The 27,775-nt window shown below is 51.2% G+C and overlaps 3 protein-coding genes across 4 annotated transcripts; 2 read left to right on the top strand and 1 right to left on the bottom strand.

Annotated features, from left to right (window-relative positions):
• Positions 1–481: 481 nt before the first annotated feature.
• On the bottom strand, positions 482–9,263 carry MDH2 (malate dehydrogenase 2). Its single transcript, XM_058854404.1, has 9 exons — positions 9,080–9,263; positions 6,739–6,907; positions 5,913–5,996; positions 4,847–4,956; positions 4,210–4,335; positions 3,491–3,568; positions 2,299–2,398; positions 1,724–1,875; positions 482–782 (listed from the first exon to the last, which is right to left on the bottom strand). The coding sequence occupies exons 1-9, from the start codon at positions 9,137–9,139 to the stop codon at positions 651–653; spliced, it is 1,011 nt and encodes a 336-aa protein (XP_058710387.1). The 5' UTR covers positions 9,140–9,263; the 3' UTR covers positions 482–650.
• A 52-nt stretch (positions 9,264–9,315) lies between these two features.
• Positions 9,316–19,181, top strand: STYXL1 (serine/threonine/tyrosine interacting like 1). 2 transcript variants are annotated; one of them, XM_058854401.1, is made up of 9 exons: positions 9,316–9,496; positions 10,434–10,495; positions 10,969–11,095; positions 11,414–11,470; positions 12,378–12,523; positions 13,859–14,004; positions 15,008–15,102; positions 16,804–16,913; positions 18,981–19,181. In XM_058854401.1, the coding sequence occupies exons 1-9, from the start codon at positions 9,394–9,396 to the stop codon at positions 19,110–19,112; spliced, it is 978 nt and encodes a 325-aa protein (XP_058710384.1). In that variant the 5' UTR covers positions 9,316–9,393; the 3' UTR covers positions 19,113–19,181. The 2 variants fall into 2 exon arrangements, with proteins under 2 accessions (XP_058710384.1, XP_058710385.1); XM_058854402.1 differs by lacking the exon at positions 16,804–16,913.
• Positions 19,182–19,967: 786 nt separating this feature from the next.
• Positions 19,968–27,382, top strand: TMEM120A (transmembrane protein 120A). The gene is made up of 12 exons (XM_058854400.1): positions 19,968–20,125; positions 22,020–22,138; positions 22,599–22,715; positions 23,146–23,205; positions 23,880–23,975; positions 24,239–24,328; positions 24,678–24,743; positions 24,861–24,922; positions 25,116–25,208; positions 25,800–25,864; positions 26,376–26,444; positions 26,527–27,382. Exons 1-12 carry the CDS (start codon positions 20,051–20,053, stop codon positions 26,638–26,640), a joined length of 1,026 nt encoding a protein of 341 aa, XP_058710383.1. The 5' UTR covers positions 19,968–20,050; the 3' UTR covers positions 26,641–27,382.
• The last annotated feature ends 393 nt before the right edge of the window (positions 27,383–27,775 follow it).

Genomic DNA, 27,775 nt, shown 5'->3' with positions numbered 1-27,775 from the left:
TCGCAGACATTTATTTTTATATTCATAAGAAGATGAATGTAAGAGAAATTTATGGAGATGCTAAATCAAGGCTTTTGTTCCTAACTAGAAAGAAGTTGCTCTCAGCAGTTTAATTATTGTCTTAGTGCAGGACTGACGTTTCAAACGCTGTGCTCTTTCGCTAACTCCTTTAAAATCAAATTACATAAGAGATTAAGGTAATACAAGGTAACAGAGGTAATATCACCTACTGAAAAAATGCCTTTTGGATCATTTCACTCAGTTATCCTTTGTGCAGCCCCTACACCCATCTTGATCTGGTCACATCTGGTTCCCAGTGGCTGTGCTGAACAAGGAGCCCAAACCCAGGCAGCAGCAGAGCTGGAATAATCAGTTCACCCCCTTTCCAAGGCTATTTCATCCCTGATGAAACCAATCCCCTCTCAGAGACCTACAGCCTCCACCTTCCAAAGAACAAGGACATCAGGACAACTCCACATGGTACACTGAAAAAATGAGACTGTTTTATTGATGATTAGATTCTGCACTGGCAACAAGCATCAAGCTAATAGACAGACTTCAATCAAAGCATGAGCTTTGAACCAGAAGTCATAAAGTGACATGATGCCTTAATAAATTAAGGAAGTTAATTCCTCCCCATCGTCAAGTCTTCACTTGAAGTTCTTTGCAAATTCCTCTCCTTTCTTAATAGAAGCCTTCAGCTCAGCAAGGGCCGCAGCAACCATCTTCTCTTCAAAGGGGGAGAGCTTGCCAAGGCCCAGGTTCTTCTCAAGTCCTTTTTTCTGAGGGAAAGAGGATTTAGAGATTAACCATTCATTGAATGACCTAAAGAGTAGCTTAACAGCTCTAAGTATTATCCAGTTGAGACAGAGACCCAGCCTGGCACCTGTGTCATCTCTAGCCTGCCAACCCTGTGCTTCCTGGAAAGCCTCAGAAGCTTCTTACTGTCTGTGGCAACTTCCACAGCCCTCACAAACTTCTCATTCACCATTCACATGTGTGAAACCAGAAGCCAACCCAGCAGCTCCTTCAAGAGGAGACTGACACCAACTGATCCCTCCCAACTCCACACCCAGCATCTGGCAAGAGAATCTCCTCTGGTGTATGTCCTTTGCTTGCCATCTCAAACTGCCTCAGAGTGACACTCCCAGGTTTTCAAACTGTCTAAACTGTACATTTCTTTCCATCCCCTCACCAGCCTGTCCCTGAGACAGCAAACACCACTCTTTGCATCCCAGCAGCTACAACAGGGCTGCAACATCATTGTTTTCCACCACTCCCCCAGGGTATTGGTGACAAAAGGAACCCTTCTTTCAGAGTTCAGCAGAGGTCCTGAAAGCAAGCTATTAATCCTAATCCATGCTGTGCCTCAGTTTCTGAGGATTTGCTTGCAGCAGATCAAGCTGAGGAGACAAGATTGCTGACTCTGGTTAATCATATGAAAGCCCACAGTAAACAGGCCTGACTTGAGGCAAGTGTGACCTCTTAAGCCAAGTCTGAACCTCTGGCTACTCAGTGATCTGCAGTCTACAAGCAGATAAAAGCAGCAGCATCCTTGTTAAGCTGAGCTATGTGCCTAACACCATACCCAAACACTGCAGACTCTTAAAGGCACACTCAGCTGTTAGCTCCAGCAGGTTTCAGCTGAACTGAAACCACAGAGTAAAACCCAGGACACAACCAGTAGCTGCTGTTTATAAGGCTCATGGTGTTTAGTACATACCCCCAGCTGCAGAGGTGTAGAGAAGTACGGGACCTCTGTCACGTCAGATCGAACAAAGGCACATTCAACAACCCCCTGCTTTCCACTCATGGCTTCCAGCAGGGAGAATGCAAATCGAGCACCAGCATAGGCCATAGACAAGGTGGCAGATCCTGGAAGAGTTAAACCACTTTCAGAACAGATCACACTGAAATTTGATACTTCCTTTAGCATCAAAGGTTTCCATACTGGTGTGTTTACAAAAGAATAATGCAGTGTTATTGACCTCAAGCTCCTAGCCAGGTGGATAAAGCAGCAGCTTTTGGCCAGCTACATGGATCTAGAATTGACCAGATTTATAAAAGCTTAATTTGATAGAGAAAATTCTTTTAAAGCCATAGGTGGTATGGGATCAGTTTATATTTAGTCTTACACACTGAGCTGTTTCTAGTAGCACAGCCCAGGCAGCTGACATAGCAGAGCAGTGAGATTGGCAACCAGCAGTTCATAACCTGTAAATAAGATTAAACTGCAGAAGACTGCAGCCCTACAGACATTCAACAAGAACTACTTGGAAGCTTTATTCAAGAACCCACCTGCTCCTGCTTTAGCCTGGACAACTTCAGTCCCAGCTTCTTGAATTCTTGCTGTAAGCTTCTCCAGCTGATCCTGAGGAAACTCAACTTTTGGTGTGCACTGGATGGGAAAAAATAAGTTATTAATCAATAGCAGAACCCCTCCAGATTCAGCATAAAGCACACAAGACTTTTTGTACCACTCCAGTACTGGGCAAAATGTGTTTCCCCAGCTCACAGCTTGTGTGACCAACTGCAAAATTCAGCAGAGCTGGGGTTACTGCATGGCCTTGGATCAGGAACTCAGCCTCACCCAGCTTCCTCAGAGACACAGCTTCACAGCCAAACCAGGGCTTGCCATGGTTCCTCACTACTGCCTAGTCCTGTGCACTACAGACACCTTCCAAGCATTAGGAATTTCAGAAAGTCATCTTGAAAATATTTGGGTCACTGTGGCATTATGGAAGTCAAGCCTTATGAAAGATCCAGTTTCCCAGCAGTATTTAGGAATTCACTGAACCTTCAGATTCAGCTACACCAATAGCTTAAGCACAGTTGTGTCTGTCCCAATGGGCTGTTTAACTAAAGCACCTCTCAGCATTCAGCTGCTCCAAAGCCCTCTTACTCCCAAGAAAATCCTTCTGTAAAGGATACTTTATTCCCCACTTAGAGCACAGCTTTTCTCCCTTTGTTACAGATTGCTCCTTGGCCACATCCCAGCATCTCCCCATGAGACTGCACCTGCTTCAGAACTGCATTTCAATCTGGCAGTCTGAAGGGTCAGACTACCAGTCACGGCTGCACAGGCCTCCCTGCACAGCCTGAGCTGTGCCTTTCAATGCTGGAGGTTCAAGTGGGGTTTCCAGTCCACCACAGCAAAATCAATTCAATTTTTCTCCTGAAGCCGGGTACTCCTGTCATTAGATACCTGTCACAAACAGTGCCTGGACACCTAAACCTCCACATTACCCCTCAGTTCTTATCCCAAACTCCTTTAGAGGAAAGCTGTAACTATTTATACTGCCCAGAGGGTTCAGATTTAGATTGTTGCCTTCCACCTCCTCCTACACCCCATCCCAGAAGGAAAGGAGACATGGGAGCAGGGGAGACTGTGCTCTATCCTAGCACATTACCTGCCATCACAAAGGCACTTTACATCAACCCTAACATGCTGGTGAGTGTGCTACCACACACAGCTGTCACCTGGACTCACCTGAGAGATCAGAGGGATGATGGTCTTCCCAGCATGGCCACCAATAACCGGAACAGTTACTCGAGCTGGATCCAAGCCCTAAAGGAAACATGAAACTTTCCAGCTTCTGAAGCACATGGGCAAGAAAAGCAAGTGGAAACACCACACTTCACTCTCTGCCCTGGATATCAGGACACACAGGGCAGGAGTTCCAGAGGCAGCTGCACTCCAGGGACAAAGCCACATCTACGGAGCGGAACTCTGGGTTACTCAGATCACTTCATACAGTTACAGGATATTATTACTGCAGGGTTGGAAAAAGAGCAGCACAACATAAACACCACCAGGGCTATTAAGAGCAGTAACCTGTTACAGCTCCTGATACTTTGCAGAGTATCCTGTGACACACAGCACAGAGTTTGACTTGCAAACACACACCACAACTCAACCCTCTCCTCTGGTTGCGTGGCAGGGTTGGGAATGCCAAGGGAATTAAGGCCAACACTTGCAGGGGACAGCTATGAAAAGGAAAGGTCAAAGTCTCTTGAACCACATTTTGCAAGGAACCTTATCTTCATGCTCCTCTAAATAAGGGAGACATGGAATCATTGCCTTTGCCTCTAGCTGCACAGAAATCCGAGCTCCTTTGGCTCTCTGCAGTGATTTTGGAAGCGCTTCTTTATAGATCTGATGATCAAAGCAGGCAGTATCCCTCCCCCTGTATGTTAACCATGACCTGCCTTTAGTTCAGCCACAAAAGTATTCGCTCTGACGATGTCCAGTGTGGTAACACCAAAGATTTTGTTGGGATTATACACACCGTGCTTCTTGAAGACTTCTGAAGCTATTGGGACGGTTGAATTTACCTACAAGCAAGAAGAGGCAAGCTCTGATTAAAAGCAGTTTAATAATGAAGCCAATGCATGAACAGGCAAATTAACAACCATGGAATTACACCTCTAATTTGGAATCAACTGTAGCCAATTACTTTAATGCCTAAATTGAAGAGCAATTTACAGTCAGGCTGGAATAAAAATCATTAATTTTAAATAACCATTAAGACAATGAATTTTTTCATTCCCATTACAAAGGCTCTTCCCTTAGTGAGCTAAGGCTTTTATCCCAGCTAATACACCAGCTTGCATTATAACCAGTCACACAGACTTGGAAGACATTAAGCACTTTTACATTCAAGTTTTCTCTGAATTAAATATAGCCAAGAAAAATGGGTTAGTAGAACCAGACTTTTCTGCAAATACACTGCAGAATTTAAAGATACTGGTCAAAATTAGTAGGAATTTGGATTACTCCAGTATGCTCAATCTGAATTTTGGGTTTTTTTTCCTCTACATTTCAAGGTCTCCAGAAAACACTTACTGGGTTAGAAATAATACAGATCATGGCTTCTGGACAGTGCTTTGCACAGGCAGATGTCAAAGAGGCAACAATGCTGGCATTGGTGTTGAACAGGTCATCACGGGTCATACCTAAAACACAGCCAGGGCAGGATTTTAATTTACCCACAGTTACCAGCATGGGCAGGAAATCCAATCAAAACCAAATACTCTGTTGTGGACAGACACACATCAGCTTCTGGTTCCACAAATCAAGAACAAATTCTCCAGCTGCAGTAATGAACTGGCTCCAAAGGTAACTCCTCTCACTAATAAAGAGATCCGCCCTTTCCAGGAGCAACCAGCCCAACTGTCCATTCTCAGAACCCACTTCACTGAGGCTGCTGAAGTACACTGTGATCACACAAACCACACCAGTGGGGCTCAGAACAGCACAGCTGCTCCCAAGATGAATTCTCCTCCCTCTTTTAAGTCATTTCTAGAACTACAGTTTAAATGCCAACTGCTGGGTGCAAAATATTGCTGGCTGCGTAAGTGCCACCCCCCATTTCTCTTGCAGCAACTACTTTAACCATGAAAAATGAAGATTTAGGAAGAGTTAGGCATTAAAGTCTAGCATTTTGTTAAGTTCCTAATAGGATACTTGAAAACAGAGTGGAAATGGAACAGGTCATAAACATTCTAGGAAGGCTTAACTGCATTTATCCAGAGGTGCCCCAAGAAGCTGCTGTACAATTGATGCATAACAAAATGAATTATTTCTCTTCTGCTGAGAAATTAAAGAAAGAAACAGTTTTTATTCCTTGAGCACTGCTCTGGGCCAGGAAACACTAAGGCACATTTAGGATCGCTTGCATGAGAAGTCTTTGCAGCTCAGCCTCAAGTAGGAACTCCAGAAATCAATTTAGCCCATTTCACAAGGGACAGTCTAAGAGAGGCTGAATGAGCTGCCTGATTCCAAAAGGAGCTCAGGGGCAGGGGTATTAACAGACCACTTACACCCCAACAGACACAGCTCTGTCTGAGCAGCAGAACTGCAGAGATCCACTTCAAAGCAGCCCTGGGGCTTTACAACAAAAAGAACCTACCTGGTTTTCTTGGGACTCCCGCTGGAATAACAACAACATCACAGCCCTTCAGACATTCTGGCAACTGCTCAGGTCCCATGAAGCCTGAAATGAAAGACATTCAGGCATTATGTTTTTGACAGTTATTAAATAGCTGACACTTTGAAGTATAAAATCATCCCCAGAGGCATCCAAGTCCTTTTTTTAAATTTAACCTTCAATTTAGACTTAATGCTGAAAAGCAAAGAAACACAGTTATGGCTGGATCCCATCTGATCATTTATCCCTATTTCAAAACTCACAGAATGAGAGTGGTGAGAATCTCACATTCACCTGTTTTCCAAACTCCCAGCTCCTCCTGCTATGTGAATTTACTCTCCAAAGCCTTGGCACTAGAGTCAGTGCCCCCAAAGAACTGCAGACTGGCATATTCGAGTAAAATGTCACCTTTTGGTGATCTTCAGATAAAAGATTAGGTTTTGATTTCATCATAATCTAAGAGAAAAGAAGCACATGGAATTCATGCAGATACTCAGGGAGTGTTAGACCTATTTCTAGTCAAACTTTTAAATTCAACACTCTGAGATCATTTCACTGAATGTTTCCTGCCAGATATCACAAATTCTCCTTCAAAAGTGCAACCACAGCCCATTTTCATCTCCATGCAAGTCAATCTAATCAGCTAAACCTTAATTAATCATTCACTGCTTGAGGAAAAAGCTACTTAAATTGATACTGGGCTTCAGGATCAGTGGGTGAAGATTTCCCCTCACAAGCAACGGGCACTCGGGGTCAGAGCCACCCCTCTGGGAGGATCCCTTTGGAACTCAGACCATTCCCAGGGTACCTTTGACACTGGCTCTGGTCTCGATGTGGCTGAGGTCGGCTGCCACGCCTGGAGTGTGAGCGATGTCGTAGAGGCTGAGCTTGCTCACCAGAGGGCTGTTCTTCAGCAGCAGGGACAGGGGCTGCCCGATGCCCCCCGAGGCCCCCAGCACTGCCACCTTGGCATTGTTCTGTGCAAAAGAGACAACAAACATGTTGTAGAGCTGTTCTGGCAGCTACACCCCCAGCAGTGACCTTGGGAATTTCACCACTCTTTCTTTACTTTTAGTTCTGTTTTTCCATTTTTTTTTTACCAAGCGCTATGCAAACTTGATAGTCTAAGCCTACAGAAAACGACCCTCACAGCAGCCTCCCAGAGATCCTTCAGGTTTATTGGTAGGAAAAGTTGGAGGAAATTGTAACCTGGGCTCTGAAGCCCAAAAAGGAAGCAAGGCTAGGGCAAAAGAACCCAAAGGATCACCCTTCTCCCAGTGGAAATGCCTGCCTGAGACTAATACCTGCCACCCTGTGGGCCCAGGCCTGATTTAGGGCAAATCCGGTAGATTTTCTAGTTTATGTTGTCAGTATCAAAAAAAACATGTCTTCCATCTGGCAAATCAATACATTTAATGGACTATAAGAAATGTAATAACTATTGCATATAGGTGAAGAAAATGTTTACACCTGATATAAATCTAAAATAGCACCCAGAGATGTCTCAAGATTGAGGACTGAGAACATTAAGTGACTACAATTTCCAGCTTTGATCATGTGGCTGAGAATCAAATAAAATCCAGCTCTGCTTGGCTGCCCTGTGAACCACTTTTATCCTCACTCAGGTACTGACTGGCAGGGTGTAATTTCTCTCTCACAAATGCCTGTTTGCAAAGTGTTGCTCCACAAGAGGAAAGCTCCTTCCAGGGGCCAGAACAACCTTAAAGTGCAACACTGCCAAAGCGATGGAAAACTCCTGTGGAGATGTAACAAGCAATTACTGCAGAGAAAGCCATTCTTTATCACAATTTTACCAGATAAAAGCTGTAATAGCTCCACGTCCCTTCATTAACAGCTTAATTACTGTACTATGACGGGAAAAATCTACCCAAGAACTGGACTAAGCTAACCTCAGCCCAGTGTTTCCGCTATTGTAACAAATACAATTTTGCAAAAAAAGTCTTTAAGAGGAAGCAAAGTCTGGCATGAGTCACTGCTGAGCCCCATTTGTGACTGAGCTGATACCGTGCGGTCAAAACCTCACTTCTAAAAAATAGAGTTTCCATTAAAAGACTTAGACAAGGCTCTCCTGTACAGCACATCTTTCTAGCTGCAATAATCACTCTTTTACATCCCACCGGGACTATTAACAGTGGATAGAGGTTGGTCTCTATCCGTGCAGCCACAGCAGCAGTGGTTTGGAGCCAGCACTGTGGATTTTGGCACATGAAGGATTACTGCTAAACCCCAACCACCAGCTTTAGTTCTTAAAGCCTTCACAACGCAGGGGCATTTTTGCACTAGAAGGAGGAAGCAGGAAACGCATCACCCTCTGCAAACCACCAGAGAGACAGAATTCGTACAGGGTTATCACACTCGCAGCCTGGCTGGAGCAGGGCGGGAGCTGCTGGGCAGAGACCCGCAATGCCACAGCCCCAGCACGGTGCTGTCACCGGGCACAGCCCCCGAGCCACGCTCCGCATCCTCTGCCTGCCCTGGGGCACCGGCACACGCTCCCAGCCCCTCTGCGAGGAGCTCCAGGCTACACCCGAGCCCTGCAGCCCCTCACTGGGGAGCTCCTGGGCTCCAGTCCCCTCACAGAGGCCCCGGGCTACCCGCATCCCCACTCCAATGAGAGGTGTGGGCAGCACTCGAGCCCCGCAGTCCCTCACCGAGGAGCACCGGGGCTGCACTCGAGCCCCGCAGTCCCTCACCGAGGAGCACCGGGGCTGCATTCGAGCCCCGCAGTCCCTCACCGAGGAGCACCGGGGCTGCACTCGAGCCCCGCAGCCCCTCACCGAGGAGCACCGGGGCTGCACTCGAGCCCCGCAGTCCCTCACCGAGGAGCACCGGGGCTGCTTTCCCGGCCTCGCACCGCCTCATCGAGGGCCCGCGTTCCACCGCAGCCCCGGAAGGGGAGCCATGTCCAACCGCGGCCCTGCAGGCCCAGAATGGAGAACAACCACGACTGCATCCCCACCCTGCACCCCTTCACCGGGCAGAGCCTGTGCTCCGCAGCCCCCTCACCCAGCAGCACCGGGGCTCCTCCCCGGCTTCCCCCCGAGCTCCGCAGCAGCCCCAGAACGGAGGAGGACGCGCGGGGCCGCACGCCGGGGCGCGGGAGCGGTGTCGGTGCGGGAGCGGTGTACCTGTGCGGAGGTGGCGATGCCGCGGCGCAGGGCGGTGGCGGTGCTGAGGCGGGACAGCATGGCGGGCACGGCGGGGCGCGAGCGGCGGCGGCGGCGGCACCGGTGACTCCAACGACCTCCAGCGGCGTGCGCAGCGCCTGCGCGGCCCCGCCCGCCGCTCTCGCGAGACGGCCGTCCGCGGCGGGAAGGGAGGGGGGGAAAGTCTCGCGAGATCCCGCCTGAGGTAACCTTGGAGACCGGCGGGCGTCGCTGCGGCCGGGCGGGGGGAGCGTGCGTGGTGTCGCGATAGTCGGCGACAGCCGGGCGGATGGGCGATGGCGGGAGTGATGTTCTGCGAGCCCCGACACCTCTACAATATCATCAACCAGTACCGGTGGAGATCGCGGCTGACGGAGCCCAACTACCTGTGCCTGCTGGGTGAGGCCGCGGCACAGGCCTGTCCCTGTCCCTGCCTGTGCATGCCCCTCCCTGCCTCTACCAATCTTTGCTCTGTCTGCTGCTCCCCCGCCTGTTTCTTCTGCCCCTGCTTGTCCCTGCCTGCAGTCCCTGCCCCTGCCTGCAGCCCGGGCAGATATCCTGAGCCATTGGGGCTCGTGAGGAAAACACACCCATCATTTCTTGTCATTTCTGGGGTCTGGCACCTTCCTCCCATCCCGTTTCAGGTGCCATGAGCTGGTGCTGCCTTGGCTTTCCTTATTCTCAGTTCTCCCTGCTCTTATCAGTCCCATGGATACACACTCTCCCCTGCTGCTCCCAGAGGTGTTAGAACCGGACTAGATTTCTCAACCATTGCACAAAGATTCCTGATAACCACTTCCATTTTGCATAGTGTCAATACTCCCAGAAGGGTGCCTGATATTGCAGCGTCATTGAATGTTTTGGTGAGCCAGTTAACCAGTTTGGGAGTGGGTTGGGGTCTTTCCAGTGCCCCCTCCCCAGCTCTGGAGCAGCAGAGGCAGAGCTGCTGGGCAGGTCAGAGCACAGGATTGATGCTGGGGAATGCTGCAGCAGCACACCTGGGTCAGGACTAACGCTGCTGGTTGTCACTTGGTGTTACACACAGACTCACATCGACCCTGGAGTTTGTTATGCCCACACCAGAAGGCCTCAACATTCGTTTTCTGAAAGACAAATCACAGAATCATCAAGGTTGGAAAAGACCTTCAAGTTCATCCAGTCCAACAGCCAACCCTGCAACCCTATAACCACCCCTAAATCATATCCCCAAGTACCACATCTCTAAATCTCTGGGTGATGCCAGTGCCTGAATTCCCACTGGCAAAATAACAAAAAGGATTCCACCTTTAAAAGCCAATTGCTTTGTCTTGGTTGTTTGTTTTTTTTTTTTCTTCAGATGCCCGTTCTCAACGTGAATTCGATGCCAGCCACATTATTACAGCCCAAAGGATTGAACTGGTGAGGGAATTGCTGTTTGTGTGAACCATCCTTGGATTTAGCAATTAGTAGGAAGCCAAAACTGGTTTGAAAGCCACGGCGAAATGTCCCAGCCCCTGCCCCTGCCTCAGCCGTGCCCCGCGGCTGCCACTGGGGGGATGTATTCTGTCACAAAGCAAAGGTGGTGGCTCCAGCAGCCCGAAGGATTGGCACATCGCAGCTGAATATCAGGAAAAACATTGCACAAGAACTCAGTGCAGCCTTGCCTCACAAGGACAGCGCTGGCATCTGCACCGCTGCTGCTGGTGGAGCAATCAGCGTGATTTGCATCATTCCTGACTTCTAACCGGGGCTGTCACTGTGTCCTGTCCACCCACACGTCCAAGCCCAACACCTAGCTAGAGAGCTGTAACTTGCAAGATGTCAGGAGCGTTGATGCCACTAGAGGAGAGTGGAGCTGTGCTCCTGATGGAATTCCTCTGTGATTTTGGTAGAGTCCTGCAGGGGAGTATCTGATCCCAAATCCCGAGGAGCTGGGCTATGTCAGATTCTGTGTGGTGTATGACCATGACACTGGCATTTTGGGCTGCACTGACTATCAGGAGGAGGAGAGAGAAACAGGTATGTGTGACCCATGTCAGTCCAGACCTCTCTGCTGGGTAGAGATTCTTCCCATTCCTCATATAATTTTATGGGCTTATTGGAAGAGATGTAAATGTTCCCAGTTTTATGTGAAAAACTGTGCTCTGCCCCTGTTTTTTCACTGTGTTGTGTATATTCTCAGGCTTCAAAAATCCAGGTTTTATTTCAAAGCATCCTGGCAGCCCTGGTTTCCCATCTGTGGATGATCCTCTGAAGCTCCTTTTTGCGTGTGAGGAATGGGTTCTTTTTTTTGCCACATTTCCCTGAGATTTGGCTTGTCCAACAATTGCCTTTCAGGGGGCAGCGCTGCTCCAGAGACTGAAATCAGCAGCTCAGGTTCCACATGTTCCCAGAGTGAGTACTTCCTTCTTTGAGGGTCACAGAAGGCTTTTACTTCATGATATTTAAAAAGATTTACCTTTAATGGGGGTGGTGATTTGATGGAGTTCATCAAGAAATGTGAAGCGCTGGAAACTTTTCCATGGTTTCATTGTTTGGTCTTCCTTGAACCATGGAAGTGTTTGGATTTCACACATCCTTTGGCAAGGAGTTCTGCTGTGAGCAGAGCCACTTCTGTTTGTTTGAGCTTTACAAAGGCTACAGGAGTTTTAGCAAAGATTTACATCACTTTCTAAAGACAAAAAAGTGGAGGTGTAAGGGGAATGAATAAAGCAAGCAGGTTGCTAAATGCTCAGTGGTGAGGCAGTAAAGGGAAGGTGTGAAAAATCACAACTGGGTTTCTATTGTGCTGGTCTATTTCTAAAGCAGACATAGCTAGAGGGAAACAGGATGGATTCCTTGGGAGGAGGAGGAGGAACAGCCATCTCACATAATCTACTTCATTGACATTGAGGAGAGTGTTTAAAACATTTGTGAAAATTTTATTTAAGACACTTCCTTTTTTCCCTGTTTGCCTAAAGCAGGTTAAAGACAAGGGGCTCCATAAAACTAAGATGATTAAATTTAAATTAATAAAACTTCCTTATTATGGGAACTCATTAGAAGCATTTCCCAAAGAAAAATACGGAGAGGGAAAGAAATCTGGTGCTAGAAGAGAAACCAGGAAAGGAATAAAAGATCAGGATGTGAGGGGAAAAGCAGCACCCCCTGTAACTGACCTGCAACAACAAGAATAAGTCAAGCTTTTAACCAAGTTTTCTCCAGAGAATTAGATGGAATGAAAAGGGATTTGCTGTGGATGTCAGGGAGGCAGATGGAGACACTGAACCTGCCCTGGCAAACAGCTCTTTGGTCTCTTTAGATGCCGGGGAAGGAACTGCCCTCCTCCATGCCAGAAACTTGGAGCAGTTCACCCGCCACCCCGTGCTCCTCCTGAAGGGAGGGTACAAATATTTTTCAGCTTGTTACCATTTCCTGAAGAGTGAGAAGACACTGTGGATGCCTCAGGTGAGATGAGACTAATTTCCAGGTAGAAGATATTCATATTCAACTGATGATGACTGGTGAATTCAGGTTAGATGGTGTTGCAAACCTGTTATCACAGTAATTTTAGACAGGGGAATTAAATGTAATTTGAGTTACTGTGCTTGCTCTGAGTCTCACCACTGATTCTTTTACAGCCACACTTTTTCCTTTTCTATTGCATGAAAGGAAGATCATGGAAACAAGCTGGGAATGTTCCCCTGATAACCCCGAAACTGGCCTGTGGAGAGTACAGATAACTGAACAAACAGTAGTAAATGATGACAAGAAGCAGGCAGCTCTCTGACATGTAGTTATCTGGCATAGTACACAGCAAATGTTTTCAAACAGGACTACAATTCCTACCAAACACTGTGATCCATGTCTTTTCATGGGGAAGGGTCACAAAGCAAGTGCTAGTGCCTGGTTTCAATAGGCCCAGGAAGAAAACAGCCATCCACTCAAACACTGGTGTCCTGATTGCTTGGTTTCACCTATAAACATCAATCTATTTAGCTTATGGGAAACAATTACACTTTATTGCGTATTTAGGACAGGCAGGGCATGTTAAGAAGTTGCTGGACAACAGAGCATTTCATTCCAAGGTGTATTTTGTTCCCATTGTTCCCTTCTGGTTCCCAGGAAACAGCCCTTGACACGGTGCTAACCTGTGGATGCTACAGCACAGGAGAGAAAATCGATTCACTTTGTGCTGCTCTGTGAAGGGAAATTCACTGCTGAGCTTCCCCCTCAGACTCAGCTGGACACAGGCACCTCCTTGCCTCTCAATTTAAGCTTTAAATTGTTAGACTGCTCCTTTGTGCTCCTGGAGCAGTATCCAGGTATCCACATATCCCTTAGGGATGTCAAGGTTTGTGTGTTTTCCTTCTCAGCCTCCACGCTGCCGACACCGGATGCAGCTGCAGATTTGTGCTGGGCCACTCCAGGGCACCTGCAGCTCTGGAGGTGGCAGATGATTTCATTTAGCCTTGCAAACAGTAAGCAGGGAGAACATCAAACTAGTCTGTCATGCTGCAGCCCCTCCAGACAATGGAAAGAATGAATTCCACCTCCTGTTTAGTTGGGATTTCCTTCAAGTAGTGCCACAACAGTGAGGCTGTTAATTATTCTTAGTAAAACTAGCAAAGACTTCAATATACAGAAAATCCAGGTGATTGAATAAATCATTAGACTAAAATATGTCATGGGCTGCTGACTAAGTGCCTGTTCAACTCTTCACATGACTTCTGTTTAAGAACTTCTTGAGCTAATGGGAGCAAAGACACTCTCTAACCTGAGCCTGTGGTTTCTTTCTGGCAGGAACTAGACACCTTCCAGCCATACCCTGTAGAAATACTGCCTGCAAAGCTATATATGGGCAATTTCAAGCAGGCTAGTGACAAACAAATTCAGAAAGATCTGAAGATCAAAGCACTGGTCAACGTCTCTGAACAGCCTGTAACACTGTAAGTTAAACTGTTCAAGGCTTACCCTCACCAGTGACTGTGATGTGAAAAAATGAGGTGACACAGAATTTATTGGCAGAGGATTCAGTGCCTGTGGCCTTCCAAGGAAACCTCTGTGCAAGTTCCAATGCCATTTCACGCTCAGTTTTCTAATTTCTGCTCCAGAGTTAGCACAGCAGCAACACAGTCCTGCAGCCCTTGACCCTGCCACGGGTGAATTGGGTAAGAGGAGGACTGGGAAGCCCTTGGTATTTCAAGTCTATCACATACCACCACTCTTCAGGAAAAACCTGTATCTCTAAATACCTTTCAGAGCAAAATCTTACCAACACATCAGTGTGAAAACTAAATCACCAATAGGACACATTTTTGGTCTTCCTTCCTTACCTGCTCTGTCCATGACCAGTCAGCTCAGTCTGCAGGCCTTGCTGGAATGCAGTTTCACACAGTGAAAAACCCAGTGGCATTTCTCAAGGTAGTGACCCAAAGTAACAAACCCAGTTACCCATCCCAGGACATTTCTCATGCTTTTGGCTCCAGAGGAATGTCTCTGCACTGTGGGTAATACTCCCATGCCCTCTGTATGATGTGTTTCCACATTTTGGAAATTCCTCACCAATTTTTTGCCCTGTGGGTTCTCTGAGTCTGTGGAAGGAGGAGATGCTGCCATAGAAAACCACATGGAGTGAACTGAGGGGGCTCCACAGAACAGCCAACAAGTCTGTGAAAGCACACCTGCTTTCAGTTCACCTGCTTTCATTTTTCTCTCTGTAGGTTAAGGCATCATTGCTGATACCACTGAAATAGAAAATCAGTGATTAAACTGGTTCTGTGTTACAAACATCTCTGTGCCTCACCATAACAAATCCCTTTCCATGTTAATGATGACAATGATGAAAAACTCACACATGTAACAGCAAAGGAAATGATCACCTTGCCTCCAACAAACACATCTTGTCAAGGCTGCTTCCCTGCTCCATGTGGTCTGTGTGCTCTTTTCCAGGTTTGCAGAAGAAGGTAAATCCCTCCATGTATCTGTTCCAGATTCACTTGAAGCAGACCTTTTTTCTTCCTTCCCCACCATTTCTCATTTCATAGGTGAGTGGATCCTGATCTGGAATTCCCAAGCCCTTGCTCACTGTAGGATATTAGATGGGAGTGACAGGAAGCCCAGGCAGGAGGGTAAGCAAGCCCACACCCTGATGGATACCAGAGAGGAGATTAACTAACCAGCCTCATGGACAGAGAGGGGATTTTACAGGGCATCTGACTCTGATGTCCCGGCTCACTTTAAAGGATACCTCACTCTGATAACAGGGAGCTTTCCATCTAATCTGAAAAGGCTTTGCAGCAGAGTATCTACCAGGGCTTCATAGGATTCCCTCTTACTCCTTTGCAACAGCCCTTTGACTCTCACTGGCCCAAATCTTCAGCCACCAGAGCTTTATTTGAAGCAGAGTGTTACTGTGCTTAGAGGACTCAGCACGAGGCATTGATCATCTTTGTGATTTGCAGTGCAGACCCACTGTAGTGCCCAGGAAGACTTTCAGGTTGGACAGCATGAACCTGCCTCAGCTGATTACATCAGATAGGGCAAGAAAAAACACACTCTGCAGCTCAGTGCCTGCAGCTGCACAGCAGACATGACTCCTGCAGCTCCATCTGATGCTGTCCAACCATGTTGTTATCTTTTATTGTGCTTATCAAATAACACCTGCCACAGACCAAGGCCCTGCTGAGCTGAGCTGGACAGAGCCAGAAGCAAAAGACCACCCTGACCCCACAGACCTTAACCCAAGTACAATATCAGACAAGACATGACAACTGCACACAAAGGAACAACACTTGAGGATATAATTTTGTAGTCCTGAACTGAATTTCATGATTTGGTGCACCTGAATGTTGGCATTTATTTCCTTGCCTTTCATTGTGCCTCATGCTTTTTCCCAGTAGTATTTCAGAAGTTTCCTTCTGACATCACACATGGTTTGTGGCTGTTTCCAAACCAGACTACAAGACTATTAGCTGCACTTGTGGAAGTGTCCCGCTGTTTATCTGATAGTGGAACTGTTTACTTGGCAGTGGAGAGCAGATTACTCAAACCAGAACATGAGACTAAAGCTCTCCAAATACTCCAAGAGGAGTGTGCATGTCCTCATGCCAGGTGTATGTTGGAGTAAAGCCAGTTCTGCCCAGATCTTAGGACAGAACTAGTCTCTCACAATGAAAATGAGTTTTAAAATGCTGGCTCACAATAGAAATGAGCTTTAAAAATGCATGTGGAAAACAAGAACAAACAAAACATCTTGACAGCACTAAAAGAAAAGTCTTTGCTCTATGAATTCTGGAGTTCAGTTGCTAATATTTTAAAAACATCATTCTGTCTAGAGAGGGAGAGAAAGAACTAAAAGGTTAGTAATTAAATATGCAACCTTCCAGGCAAAATAAAATTTCAATGCATTTAGACCTGTCTGGGGAGAGTTTGTGATGCTGACCACAGCTGATAGGTCATGAAAGACCTCAGATCCCTGATGTGAAGGTGACACTGCTGTGTAACGAAGCATTGACTGGTCATTGTCATTGGTGCTGCTCTTCAAGGCCATGTGGATTTTTAAGAAAGGCAAATGCTTACAGAAATGGGAGCTGGCAGTGCCCATCTGCTGCTGTCAGGGTTCCTGAGGGCTCCTGTCTCTCAGGCTGCAGCCCCCCTGTCAGCTGTCACCACATCAGTGCTTCATTCTGCCATGGGAAGCTCCATTTCCCAGCTCACTAATTTGTGATTGGCATTTCTTGACTCAGATACTCAGCTGGACGTGGGAGCAGTGCTGGTGTTCTCCAGCCTGGGGATAAGCCGGAGCAGCACAGCCACCATGGCTTATCTGATGCACTCCTGCCGCTTTTCCCTGCAGGTATGTCACTGGCACAGTCCCTGCAGGAACTGCTCTGCACTTCATTTCTCTCTGAAGCCCCATCACTGTGGTAACAGGACATTCTCTGTGATTTCATGCACAATATCCACCTGATAATGGAGCTGATTATGTGATTTGAGGTTGCATCTTCTTTAGACCATTAGGGAGGTGGCTTAGGTGTGATTTTGGATCTGTGAGTCTTTACTCTAAAACTTGTGATATTTTTGTTTTCCCTGCTTAACTAAAGGGCTAGAAAAGAAAAGCTGTGGATACAGAACATGGCATTTCTCTGCTGGGTTTGAGGAAAAGAGTGAAAGCTACTGCAGTTAATCCTATCTCTTAACTCCATGGTGTTAGAGAAGTTCAGAACCCAGTGTTTGCAGGGCTCACATTTACCATTGGCTTCAGCACTTCTTCCCAAATCCTTTTTTATTCCTCCAGAAGCAATCCCCTCCCACAGACACTCCTGTATAGAAACTGCAATGGGATAACACTTGCCCAGGAAGGATGTACAGGTCAGATGGCCAGTACAGGCTGTTCCACAGCTGTGAATAACCAAAGAAATTAATGAAGGATGGCTGGGAATGGCCTGGCTGTGCAAGGACCTGGTGGCCTCTCCCCTGGTGCCAGGCCTTTCTCTCTTTGCATACAACACACAGGGCAGCATCTCCTGGCGTCTCCTAACATGGAGAGTTCCCATGGCAACTGGCCAGCCTCTCCTTAAAAACCTCACCCTTGTTTGGAAAGTTCAGGAGCTTGAAGGGATTGATCCAAACTTCACTGAAGCTGGGTCTGCATCTGATAAGGTGATTGATTTTGTGCAAACATGGCCAACGTAAGAGGAGAGCTCTTTCCATGGCTGTGTGCCAGTGGGTAATTAGAGGCTGAGGCTGCCAGCAGGGCTCAGACAGGGTTCAGTCCCTGCACTAACAGGGATGTGATTGCTCCTGCAGGCTGATAACAGCCACTCACCAAATGACAGAATGTGCTTGCAATGGCAATGCAAAAGTCAAAGGCTGAGCCTTGCCATTCCTCTCAGTTGGCATCAACAGGTTGGTCTCAGCATTTTACTAAATGCCAAAAAAAAGAGAAAATATTGACAGGGCACTGTTTGCTGGGCAAAGCTCTCCTGAGGGATTACCCTGGCAGACAAGTTTGTTTCTTGCAGACAAAAGCAGTGCAACAGATTCCTGTGTGATCCTCCAGCCAATCCAGGCAAAGATCTTTGAAAGCTTCCAAAAAGGCAAAAGCAAGGCAGAGTTGGGATGTGCAGCCCCTGATTCTGTTAGTGAGCAATATGTGAGTAGATCTGTTGAGTCCAGGGGAACCAGAGACACCCACACTGTGGACCCAGAGCAGTAAATACTGGAATATCAGCCTCAGAGCCTGCACAATCAGCAAGATTAGAAAAACAAACCAATGGAGTACTATCTGCTGACCTTTGGTCTCATTTCAATTAAGCAACCTTCCAAGTGCAGGGGGCAAGCTCCTTTATGAGCAGGAAGATGAGCAGTGACAGGAAAGCCCAGGGATGGAGCTGGAGTAATGCTGGTGGATCTGCCCTGTGTGTGTCAGAGTTTCTAGGTGATTACTTGGAGCTAACAAATAATTAAGATGGCTGTAATTAATACAGTGGGATAACTGTGAGGTCATAACTGCTCTGCCACATCAGGTCACACCAATCCAAAACCTTCATTGCTTTATAACCTTTACAGCTGATGCTTCACTGCTTTGCTCATCATCTGTGGAAGGAACAGCATTTTAGGGTAGAAAATCCAGGATTGCATTGCTCCATCAGAGTAGGATAACGCTAAGTAGTGAAAGCAGCCTGAGCTGTCCTCATATCCAGGAGAGTAGAGCATGAAGGGGACAAGTTTCTCTCAGGTTCACATCTGGATCCAGCCTGTCCCCACTTTAGTACCAAACTCCTCTCTGCAGGTTCTTGCTGTCCAGCACAGGGAGCAAATACAAGACTGTGTTGACTGAAGTGTAGCTGCTTTGTGAAAATGCCCAAGAGTCACTTTCTGCTCAATTCCTAACACTTCTTTACTTTCCTTCTGTTTACAGAGAGCTTGGAAATACCTTCTGAAGTGCAAAATGAACATGAGACCACACCGGGGCTTTGTGGAACAGCTCTCAGCCTGGGAGACCCAAATCTATGGGTGCCCAGTCACAGACGTCTCTGAACCAAATTACTGACAGAGAACATCCCATGGGGAAAGCCACTTCCCTTCACCTTTCTGGGGAGAAAGTTACTTGAACACTGTGTGAAAAAAAGACCCAAATGTTATGGAAAAGCTTTCCTCTTTAGCTCCATGTCATTTTGGGTCAGGATTTGGAGCCTCCTGGGGAACTCACCTGTGCTGGAGGAGGTGGCAGTTTCGGGAATGCAAGTCCTGCAGGATGTGGCCCATTAGACACAGCTCGAGACTCTTTTGTAAGCAAAGGGGATTATAAGCACAGCTGTGGGGCAGTCAGTAGGGTTAGCTCTGTAAAGGTTTGTTATCCATGGTCTGGAATAGTAAATTTAAAGTCTCACAGTGCCCACTTCCAGCCTGGAGAGGTGACAACAGAATTTCCCTGTTTCAGAAGTCCCTGTGCCCTGTGAGTGCCTTCTCAGCTACCCTGAATGGATTGTTGACAAGTCCACCCTTCCCATTTGCCACCTTCTAATTCTACAACCCAACCTCTGGGCACAGCTGGTAATTTTAAAGCCTCAGTGCTGTCACACGAAACCTAAACTCGGTACAGTCCTGTCTGTAGGAACAGCACTCCGGATTCTGTTCTTTGACATCAGAAAATAAAACATGACAGAAAACACTCCCTGGCTTTGCAGCACTCTGTGTTGGGGATTTAGCGCTGGGTTTGGGTTGCTCGTTCTGACACGCGAGGCTCTGTGGGGGAACAAACCCCGAGATCCGCCGGGGCTGAGAGCGAGCCGGGCGCACCTCACACCGCCCGGCGCTCCAGCCAAGCGCCGCAATTCCCGGGAATTTCCCCTTTTCCAGGCTGCGATTTACCGGGAAACGCCGAGGCCCCGCCCCGGCCCCGCCCCGGGGCGTGTCCGGAAGGGGGCGGGGCCAGCGCCGCCCGTCGCCGCGGGCCGGGCCGGGCCGGTCGCCGCCGCCATCGCCGCCATGGCCTGGGGCGCCTCGCTCGCCGAGTGCCTGCGCGAGTGGGAGGAGCTGCAGGACGGCTACCAGCGCATCCAGGTACCACCGGCCCCGGGCAGCCCCGGGCAGCGGCCGAGGGAGCGCTCCGGTTACCGGCACCGGGGGTGGGGATCCCCCGCAGCATCCCCAGCGGGTACTGCGGGCGGCCGGGCTCTGCCCGCTGGACTCCGGCTGCTTTCCCCCGGTGTCCCAGCCCGCGGCTACGAGCCTTGTGCCCTGGGGCAGAGCGTTTGGGAGCGGGGCAGGGGCGGCGGGCTGTGGCGGGGCTCGGGAGGAGCGGGGTGCCCCGGTCTGGTGCCCCAGCCCGCCGTGGTCCTGCCGTGGAGACCTCGGGGCTCCCGTTTCTCCTGCTGGGAGCGGCAGCGGCAGCGCCTGGCGTGGCACGGCCGGACGAGGTGCGCAGATTTCGCTCCTTATCGCTGCTCTCAGCCCGGCCAGCGGCCAGCAGAGCCGAGGTGTCCCGGGATCCGGGCACGCTTCAGCCAGCCCTGTCCCCTCTGCCATCCCCTGTCCCCTCTGCCATCCCCTGTCACCGCCGCGGCTGGCCGGGGGCTCCGTGCCAGGAAGGTGACTTGGTGTCAGAGGTGCTTCCACCTGCTTTGTGTAATCCCCAGGGCGCTGCTTGCCGGGGAAGGAGTGGGCAGGGTTCAGCTCGCACAGGGTCACCCAAGGGAAAGGTTGGCCAACCATCTCCTGCTGCCGCTCGGGTCACTCGGCTGCAGCTGAACCCGTTCCCTTTCCCCCTCCTTCCCCCCCGGGAGCGGGGTGAAGCGGATGTTGTTGCGGACACGTCGCTGCTGTGCCCAGATCTGGGGCAAGGGAGGCTTTGAGAAACCTCCTCTTGCTCCATAAGGGTTGCGTGGATGTCCCGGGTCGCCCACTTCGAGCCCGGAGTGCAGGCACTGAGCGCCGGCCCTTCCCTTGGGACACCTCCTCCCACCGCGGCTCCTCATCCAGAGTGGAGCTCGGATGCTGGCACCGCTCAAGGACCTGTCACAAAAGCCACTTGCTCACAGTTAACTCCCGACTCAGAAGGAGGTGGCTCTAGATGGCAACAGGAAAGCTTGATGGTCAAGCAGGGAATGTCCTAGGATAAAGCAGGGACATAAATCACTGCTGTGGATCCCTTCCCTCCTTGTTGCTGCTTGTCACCAGAGAGAGATTTCCCTCCTCTGCTCTCGGTTTCACATTTCTCCTTTGGGAACAACTTCTAAGATCTGGTGATCAAGTGGCTGATAAAAGCTACAGAGGTTAAAACTTGTTTGTGCCAAGGTCTAGTCCAAGGGTTGTTGGTGTAATTCCCTGCTGGAGGTGGTGTTCAGGCTGCTGTGGCCAAGGTGAAGCTGTTTTCCTGCTGAGCTGGACGAGCAGCAGCATTGATCCAGCAGCTCTCCTCTTTCCCTACTAAATATAGTGGAGAAATGCATCCAGCCTTACCCAGGTGCGGTTGGGTTACCGGGCACTTGGCTGCAGCCCTGCTGGAGTCCATCCTCTTGGTCCAGCTCACTCACAGGCTCCTTCCAGCCTCCCAGGGGTGCTCAGGTGGAGCCCCAAAACCACGAGCTGGGAGACCTGGAGGTACAAAGAGCTTCTCATCCTGTCCCAGGAGTGGCCACAGTTGTACCCCGATCCACACAGCGTTTATTTTTTATTCCTAACTGCTTTCCTATCTGCTGTGTGCAGTCACTGGTGTCCTGAGCATGGGAACATCCTGTGGATAGCCTGCCTGGGGTTGGGGATGGGCATCCCCATGGAAACAGGGCTGGTGGCAGGCTGTCCCCAGTTCACCTGGCCTTCTGCAGCCACGCCTCCTCTCACCCAGCAGCTGCACAGGTGAAATTAAGGACGTTTTTTAACAAAAGCATCACCGAGGGGCAAAGGACAGGGGTGTTTGGGCAGGCATCTCTAATGTGTGCTGGTCTCTCCTTTCCAGGACAACCACAAGCTGTACAAGCAGAAACTCGAGGAGCTGACCAAGCTCCAGGATGGGATCTCCAGCTCCATAGCCCGGCAGAAGAAGCGGCTGAAGGAGCTGTCGCTCTCCCTCAAAAAGTGAGTCAGTGCTCTGTGGCAGCACGGGAGGGGAGAGCAGCAAGGATGGGGCTGCTGAGCTCAGCTCATGGCTCAAATGCAAACCTCTCTGCAGCCAAGTGCTGTGAGGAGGCTGATCTTCCCCAGCCCCCCTTTCCTCTGCCCTGATTTGTGCCCCATTTGCAGTTCAGAGCTTGGAAGGGTTTTGCAGGTACCACGAGCTGCTCCCCTCTGGCACAAAACTCTCCCTGTCCCTCCTAAGGGTGGGAGACCCATCTGGCCTCACCTTGCTCCCTTCTCTCGAGCAACATCACAGCCTGGCAGAGGAGCTTGCCCTGCAGATGGAGTTGTGGACTTGCCTCCCATCCACCTTCCCTGTCCTTGGGGTGTCCTTGCCCGAGTCAGTCGCCTGTGGAGTGCCAGCACGTGCTGATCACGTTGCAGAGGCTCTCCTGATGCCAGCGCTGTGTTTGCTCCCCAGATGCAAACCCCAGGCGACTCCCGAGCAGGAATCGTCCATCCAAGAGACCCAGAGCCTGATTAAAGAGAGGCAGAACGTTTTCTTTGAGATGGAGGCCTACCTGCCAAAGAAGAACGGGTGAGAAGGCACCTCAGCTCCGGGTGGGGCACCAGGGCCACCCTCCCCATCCCTGTGGCAGCAGCTCTGCAGGCACCCAGAGCTGTCACCCAGCAGTGTCACAGCTCTGCTGCTCCACTTGGGCTCCCCAAGGACACCTGGGCAGGAGCCAGCAGTGCTGCCCCTCACTCCTCTGCCTGCTCATGGCCATCACCCACCCTTGGATGATGGTTGTGCTGAGGAGAACCCCTGTGAACACCCCAGTGCCCGTGGGAGGTGGGGTGTGGGCTCCCCCACCCGTCCCCCTGCCCGTGGGAGGGGATTCCAGAGGCTTTGTGCTTGGCAGCTCCGAGTGGAAGCACCTGGGGGCTCATCCCTGGCCCCACTGGTGGCATGAGAGGTGACAGCTCCACAGGCAGGTCCTTGTCCTAACACTCTGCTCTCTCCCCAGGTTGTACCTGAGTCTGGTGCTCGGCAATGTGAACGTGACGCTGCTCAGCAAACAGGCCAAGTACGGCCCCTCCTCGCTGCACCTCTGATTTCCCTGACTGGGGATCCCCTTGGCACCAGGAACAGCAGCTCCTCCCAGGCAGACAGGGGGCTGGCTCGGCTCACCTGGTGTAGATTCCCTTCCTGAGCTGTTTTCTGCATCATTTCCCAAGAATCAGCCAAACCCTTGGCTCCCCCTCACATTCCTGCCACTGGGCTGGGACGGACCATTTGCTCTGACAAGTCAATGGGATCCTCCATGGAAGCCATGTCCATGTTTCCACTGCATTAGGAACTTCCAGGAAAGACAGACAGTGGATAGTCCCCTCCTCTTCCCTTGGGGAAACTCCAAAAGTTGGTTTTGGCCTCTGAGAGCTTTCCTGTTGCCAGAGATGCCCAGCCAGGGGAGACCCTCTGTTCCCCAGTCCTCCCCTTGAGATGTGTGCAGATCCCAGTCTGCCCATCTTCCCCACCAGGGCCATCCACCACGCTGGGGTGCTTTGGGGTGCTCAGACATGTCCCAGCTGTGTGGCCTGATGTGCTCTGCTCTCAGAAATATCCCCAAAGCAAGGCTCTTCCCAAGTGTGTCCCAGAGATTCCCAACAGAACATCTCTTTTACCCAGCCAGATGGGATGGGAGGACACAAATTTCCAGCAGCCCCCTTACTCCAGGCCTGCCCTTGTGCTTCCCTGCAGGTTTGCATATAAAGATGAGTACGAGAAGTTCAAGCTCTACCTCACCATCATCCTACTCATTGTCTCCTTCTCCTGTCGGTTCGTCCTCAACTCCAGGTGAGTCTGGCTTGGTGCTGGGCAGAGATCTCCTCCCAGAGCCCCCTTGCCCTTCTCTCCCATCCTGGAACAGCCAGAGCTGGACAGGGGATGCTGTTAAAGCATCTGGACACTGCCCTGGAGGTGGGCTGGCCTTTGTGGCTGCCGTGGCCACAGTGGGTGGTGGGGAGCAGGTCCCTTCCCTTGGGGCTGGGTGTCCCACGGGCTGTGACGGTGCCTGTGCCCCCAGCACGTGCCTTGACACCCTGCCCTGTGTGCCCCAGGGTGACAGACGCCGTCTTCAACTTCCTCCTGGTGTGGTACTACTGCACCCTGACCATCCGCGAGAGCATCCTCATCAACAACGGCTCCAAGTGAGTGCCCCGGGCCCGGGGAGGGGGCGTGCAGGGGGCTGGGCCTTCCTGCAGGGCTGGGGGAGTTTGGGACCTGGCACAGGGGAGCAGCTCCCTCCTACTCAGGGTGTGTGGCAAACCCTGCTGGGAGCTGCAGGAGCGGGGCAGGAGGAACCTCCCGTGCGGAGGAGGCGAGGGAAGGTGGAGCTGGAAGGGCCCTGGTGCTGCCCAGCCCCGAGGCCCTGGGTCCTGCTCTGAGGAGCATTTCCCAACCAGCCCTGGGAGCTCTGGGGCTGCTCCACACTCAGGGGTGCCTTTGGCTCTGGATTCATGCTCCAGACATGAGCTTCTCTCTGTGTGTGTCCTCCAGGATCAAAGGCTGGTGGGTTTTCCATCACTACATCTCCACCTTCCTCTCAGGTGTCATGCTGACGTGGTAAGTCTTTGTCCCCTGTCCCATGGTGGGGCTGCCTGGGCTGTGGGCAGCTCTGGCCAAGGGCCCATAGGTCCCCTGCCAGCCCCACATCCTCCAGCCAGCACCTTCTCTCCACAGGCCAGATGGGCTCATGTACCAGATGTTCAGGAACCAGTTTCTCTCCTTCTCCATGTACCAGAGTAAGTGCTGGGACAGGGACTGAGCCCCAGGTGCTGAGAGAGCTCTGCAGCACGTGGGGACCTGGCTGTAGCTGCTCACAGCTCTCAGCTCACCTGGCAGTTCCCCTGGCCTCGGGTGGCCTTTGTGGGATGATGCTGGGGCTGGCAGGTGATCCCTGGGCAGCTCCTGCCAGCAGCCATGCTCTCCCTGCAGGCTTTGTGCAGTTCCTGCAGTATTATTACCAGAGTGGCTGCCTGTACCGGCTGCGAGCGCTGGGAGAGAGGCACAACATGGATCTGACTGTGGGTGAGTGGGATGTCCCTTGCTGGTGGTCTCAGGCTGATGCTCAGCTCGCTGGGAGCTGTGGGATCTACTGAAGGACATGGGGACACTTCGATTTGAGGTCACTTTTATCAGTGGCAGGAAGAGTGAAAGCCACAAATCAAACCAAAGTTCCCAGAGCAGCATCTCCTGTGGGGCAGCACCACAAGACTGTCCCACTCCTCCTGCTCTGCTGGGACCCCCAGCCACAGCTGGCTCCCTCAGGCTGTGAGCTGGCAGTGGATGTGGCTCTGGGCATCCCAGCTTTCCCCAGGAAGCTCCTTCAGACATGAAACATCCCTCCAACACCCCAGGCACTGTGGGCTGTCCCCTGCCTGGCCCCTGTGACACCAAGGGCAGGAGCTGAGGGCCAGCTCCACTGGAGCCCAGAGCCCTGGGGTGGATTAGGAGTCACTGCCACTGTCCCCACTGCAAGTGCCCACAGTGAGGGGAATGGCAGGAGCTCCTCAGCCAGGCACGGTGTGGGCACTGAGCCTCCCATGCCTGGAGGAGCTGGGCTCCTGCCCCTCTCCACCAGCCCATTTGGGTCCTCACAGAAACCTTCATCCTTTGCAGAGGGCTTCCAGTCCTGGATGTGGAGAGGCCTCACGTTCCTGCTTCCCTTCCTCTTCTTTGGGCAGGTGAGGCTGCCCCAGTCCTCGCAAGGTGGGAGCAGGATGTGCCACGTTCCCAGCTGTGCTCGGTGGCCTGGGCATGGCACAGACCCCACAGGCTGCCACAGCCATGGGATAGGGGATGCCTGGGGCAGGGAAATGCTTCCAACACGCTGGGCCCTTCCTTCCGAAGCACCCAGCACCTCCACAAGTGGGGCAGTGAGATGGGGAGGAGCTGGGCTGGTTCTGCCGAGTGCTCAGGTGCAGAGGGGCTGCGGTGAGAACCCTTCCAAAGCCTTTCCAAAGCCCTTCTGAGCTCCAGCTTGGAGCTGCTGCTGCAAAGGATCAGCTCCTTCCTCGGTCAGACTGTGGGGGCTGAAATGGGGGTGTCCCAGCTGGGGTCCTCTGGGGACGAGCCCTTCGTGGGGTTTCACTGTCCCCACACGAGGTGGGTGTGGGGTTTACAGCCAGAGGTCGCAGCTGGATGGGATTGAGCCTGTGGAAGCAGCAGCTCCTCTGAATCTCCTCTCTCCTGCAGTTCTGGCAGCTCTACAACGCCATCACCCTGTTCCGCATGATCCAGCACCCCGAGTGCAAGGAGTGGCAGGTAAGGAGGCTCCTGGGGATGCCCTGGGAGGGGAATGCCCCAGGCAGGTCCCTCCTGCTGACTCCGGCCTCTCGTCCCACAGGTCCTCATGTGCGGCCTCCCCTTCTTCATCCTCTTCCTGGGCAACTTCTTCACCACCCTCCGTGTCGTCCACCAGAAGATTCAGAACAAGAACCAGGACACAAAGGAGAATTGAAGTGGGGCAGTGTGGAGGCCTGGACTGTTTCTCCCCACCAGCTCCATCCCCTATCCCCCTCTCCTCAATTCCGTCCGGACTCTGGTGTCTCATCCCATTCCTTGGAGGCCTGGATGTGGGACAGATCTTGGGGCCTGCTCCTGGACAGTCCATGTGCTCAGCATGGGGCTGGATCCGTGCTGGAGTCGCTCACCTGGAGTCAGGAGCACCCTGCACCTCCTGTTGATGCTTGGGACAGCCACTCCCCTCCCTTTTCCTGGGATGTTCTTGGATGTCCCCACCCCAGTGGGACAGGGCAGTGTCCTGCACTGCCTCACACGGCTCCTGGGCTGCTCGAGGCCCCCCTTGTCCCCCCAGCCCTGCAGCCAGGGCAGCCCCTATGTGTTGAGGGCACTCCAGGGGTGTCCCAGCTCCTTCCTCACCTTCAGTCCACAGGGAAGGGCTGGGAGCAGCAGGAGCCTGGCCCAGGCCTCTCGCTGGAGCTGTGCAAGCAGCGCCCTGGGCTGGCATCTCCTGAGGCTGCACGGGTGAAAATAAAGGGAAGGAGCTGCCCTGGCTCACCAGGACAGTCTGGGAACAGCTTCCACACTCTGCTCTGCAGCTTTGGGTCATCAGGAAGTGGGTCCTGACACAACCTCCCTGAGAGGAGGGTGGAGGTGGGGGTCAATAGGACAATTGTCAAAATAGGACAAGAGGAAACAGCCTCAGGTTTCACCAGGGGAGGTTTAGATTGGTTATTAAGTGTCTTCACAAAAAAGGGGTGTCCAGCCCTGCCAGGGGCTGCTCAGGGCAGTGCTGGAGTCACCATCCCTGCAGGGATGTAAAAGCCATGTAGGTGTGGCAGCTGGGGACATGGTTGAGTGGTTGGTTTGGCAGTGCTGGGTTAAGTGTTGGACTCACTGATTTGGAGGGGTTTTCCAGCCCAAATGTGCCCATGATTTTATGAAAAGTCATCTCCCTGTGCCCTTCCACCAGGCTGGGCTGCAGGCAGGGCTCCTTCCCATGGCACCCGAGTCTGCACAGGCTGTGGCCAGAACTGTGGCCACCCAAGGAGCTCAGCAGAACCTCAGTGTCCCTGGAGGTGGGGAAGAGCCACCCTGCACCAGCAGCGGGAGCTCTGGAAGAACCAAAGAGC

The sequence above is a fragment of the Poecile atricapillus genome, chromosome 21 (genome assembly GCF_030490865.1).
Source record: "Poecile atricapillus isolate bPoeAtr1 chromosome 21, bPoeAtr1.hap1, whole genome shotgun sequence".
NCBI classification, from domain to species: Eukaryota; Metazoa; Chordata; class Aves; order Passeriformes; family Paridae; genus Poecile; species Poecile atricapillus.
Note: the sequence above shows the minus strand (reverse complement) of the source record. Positions and strands in the feature narration are given on the sequence as shown.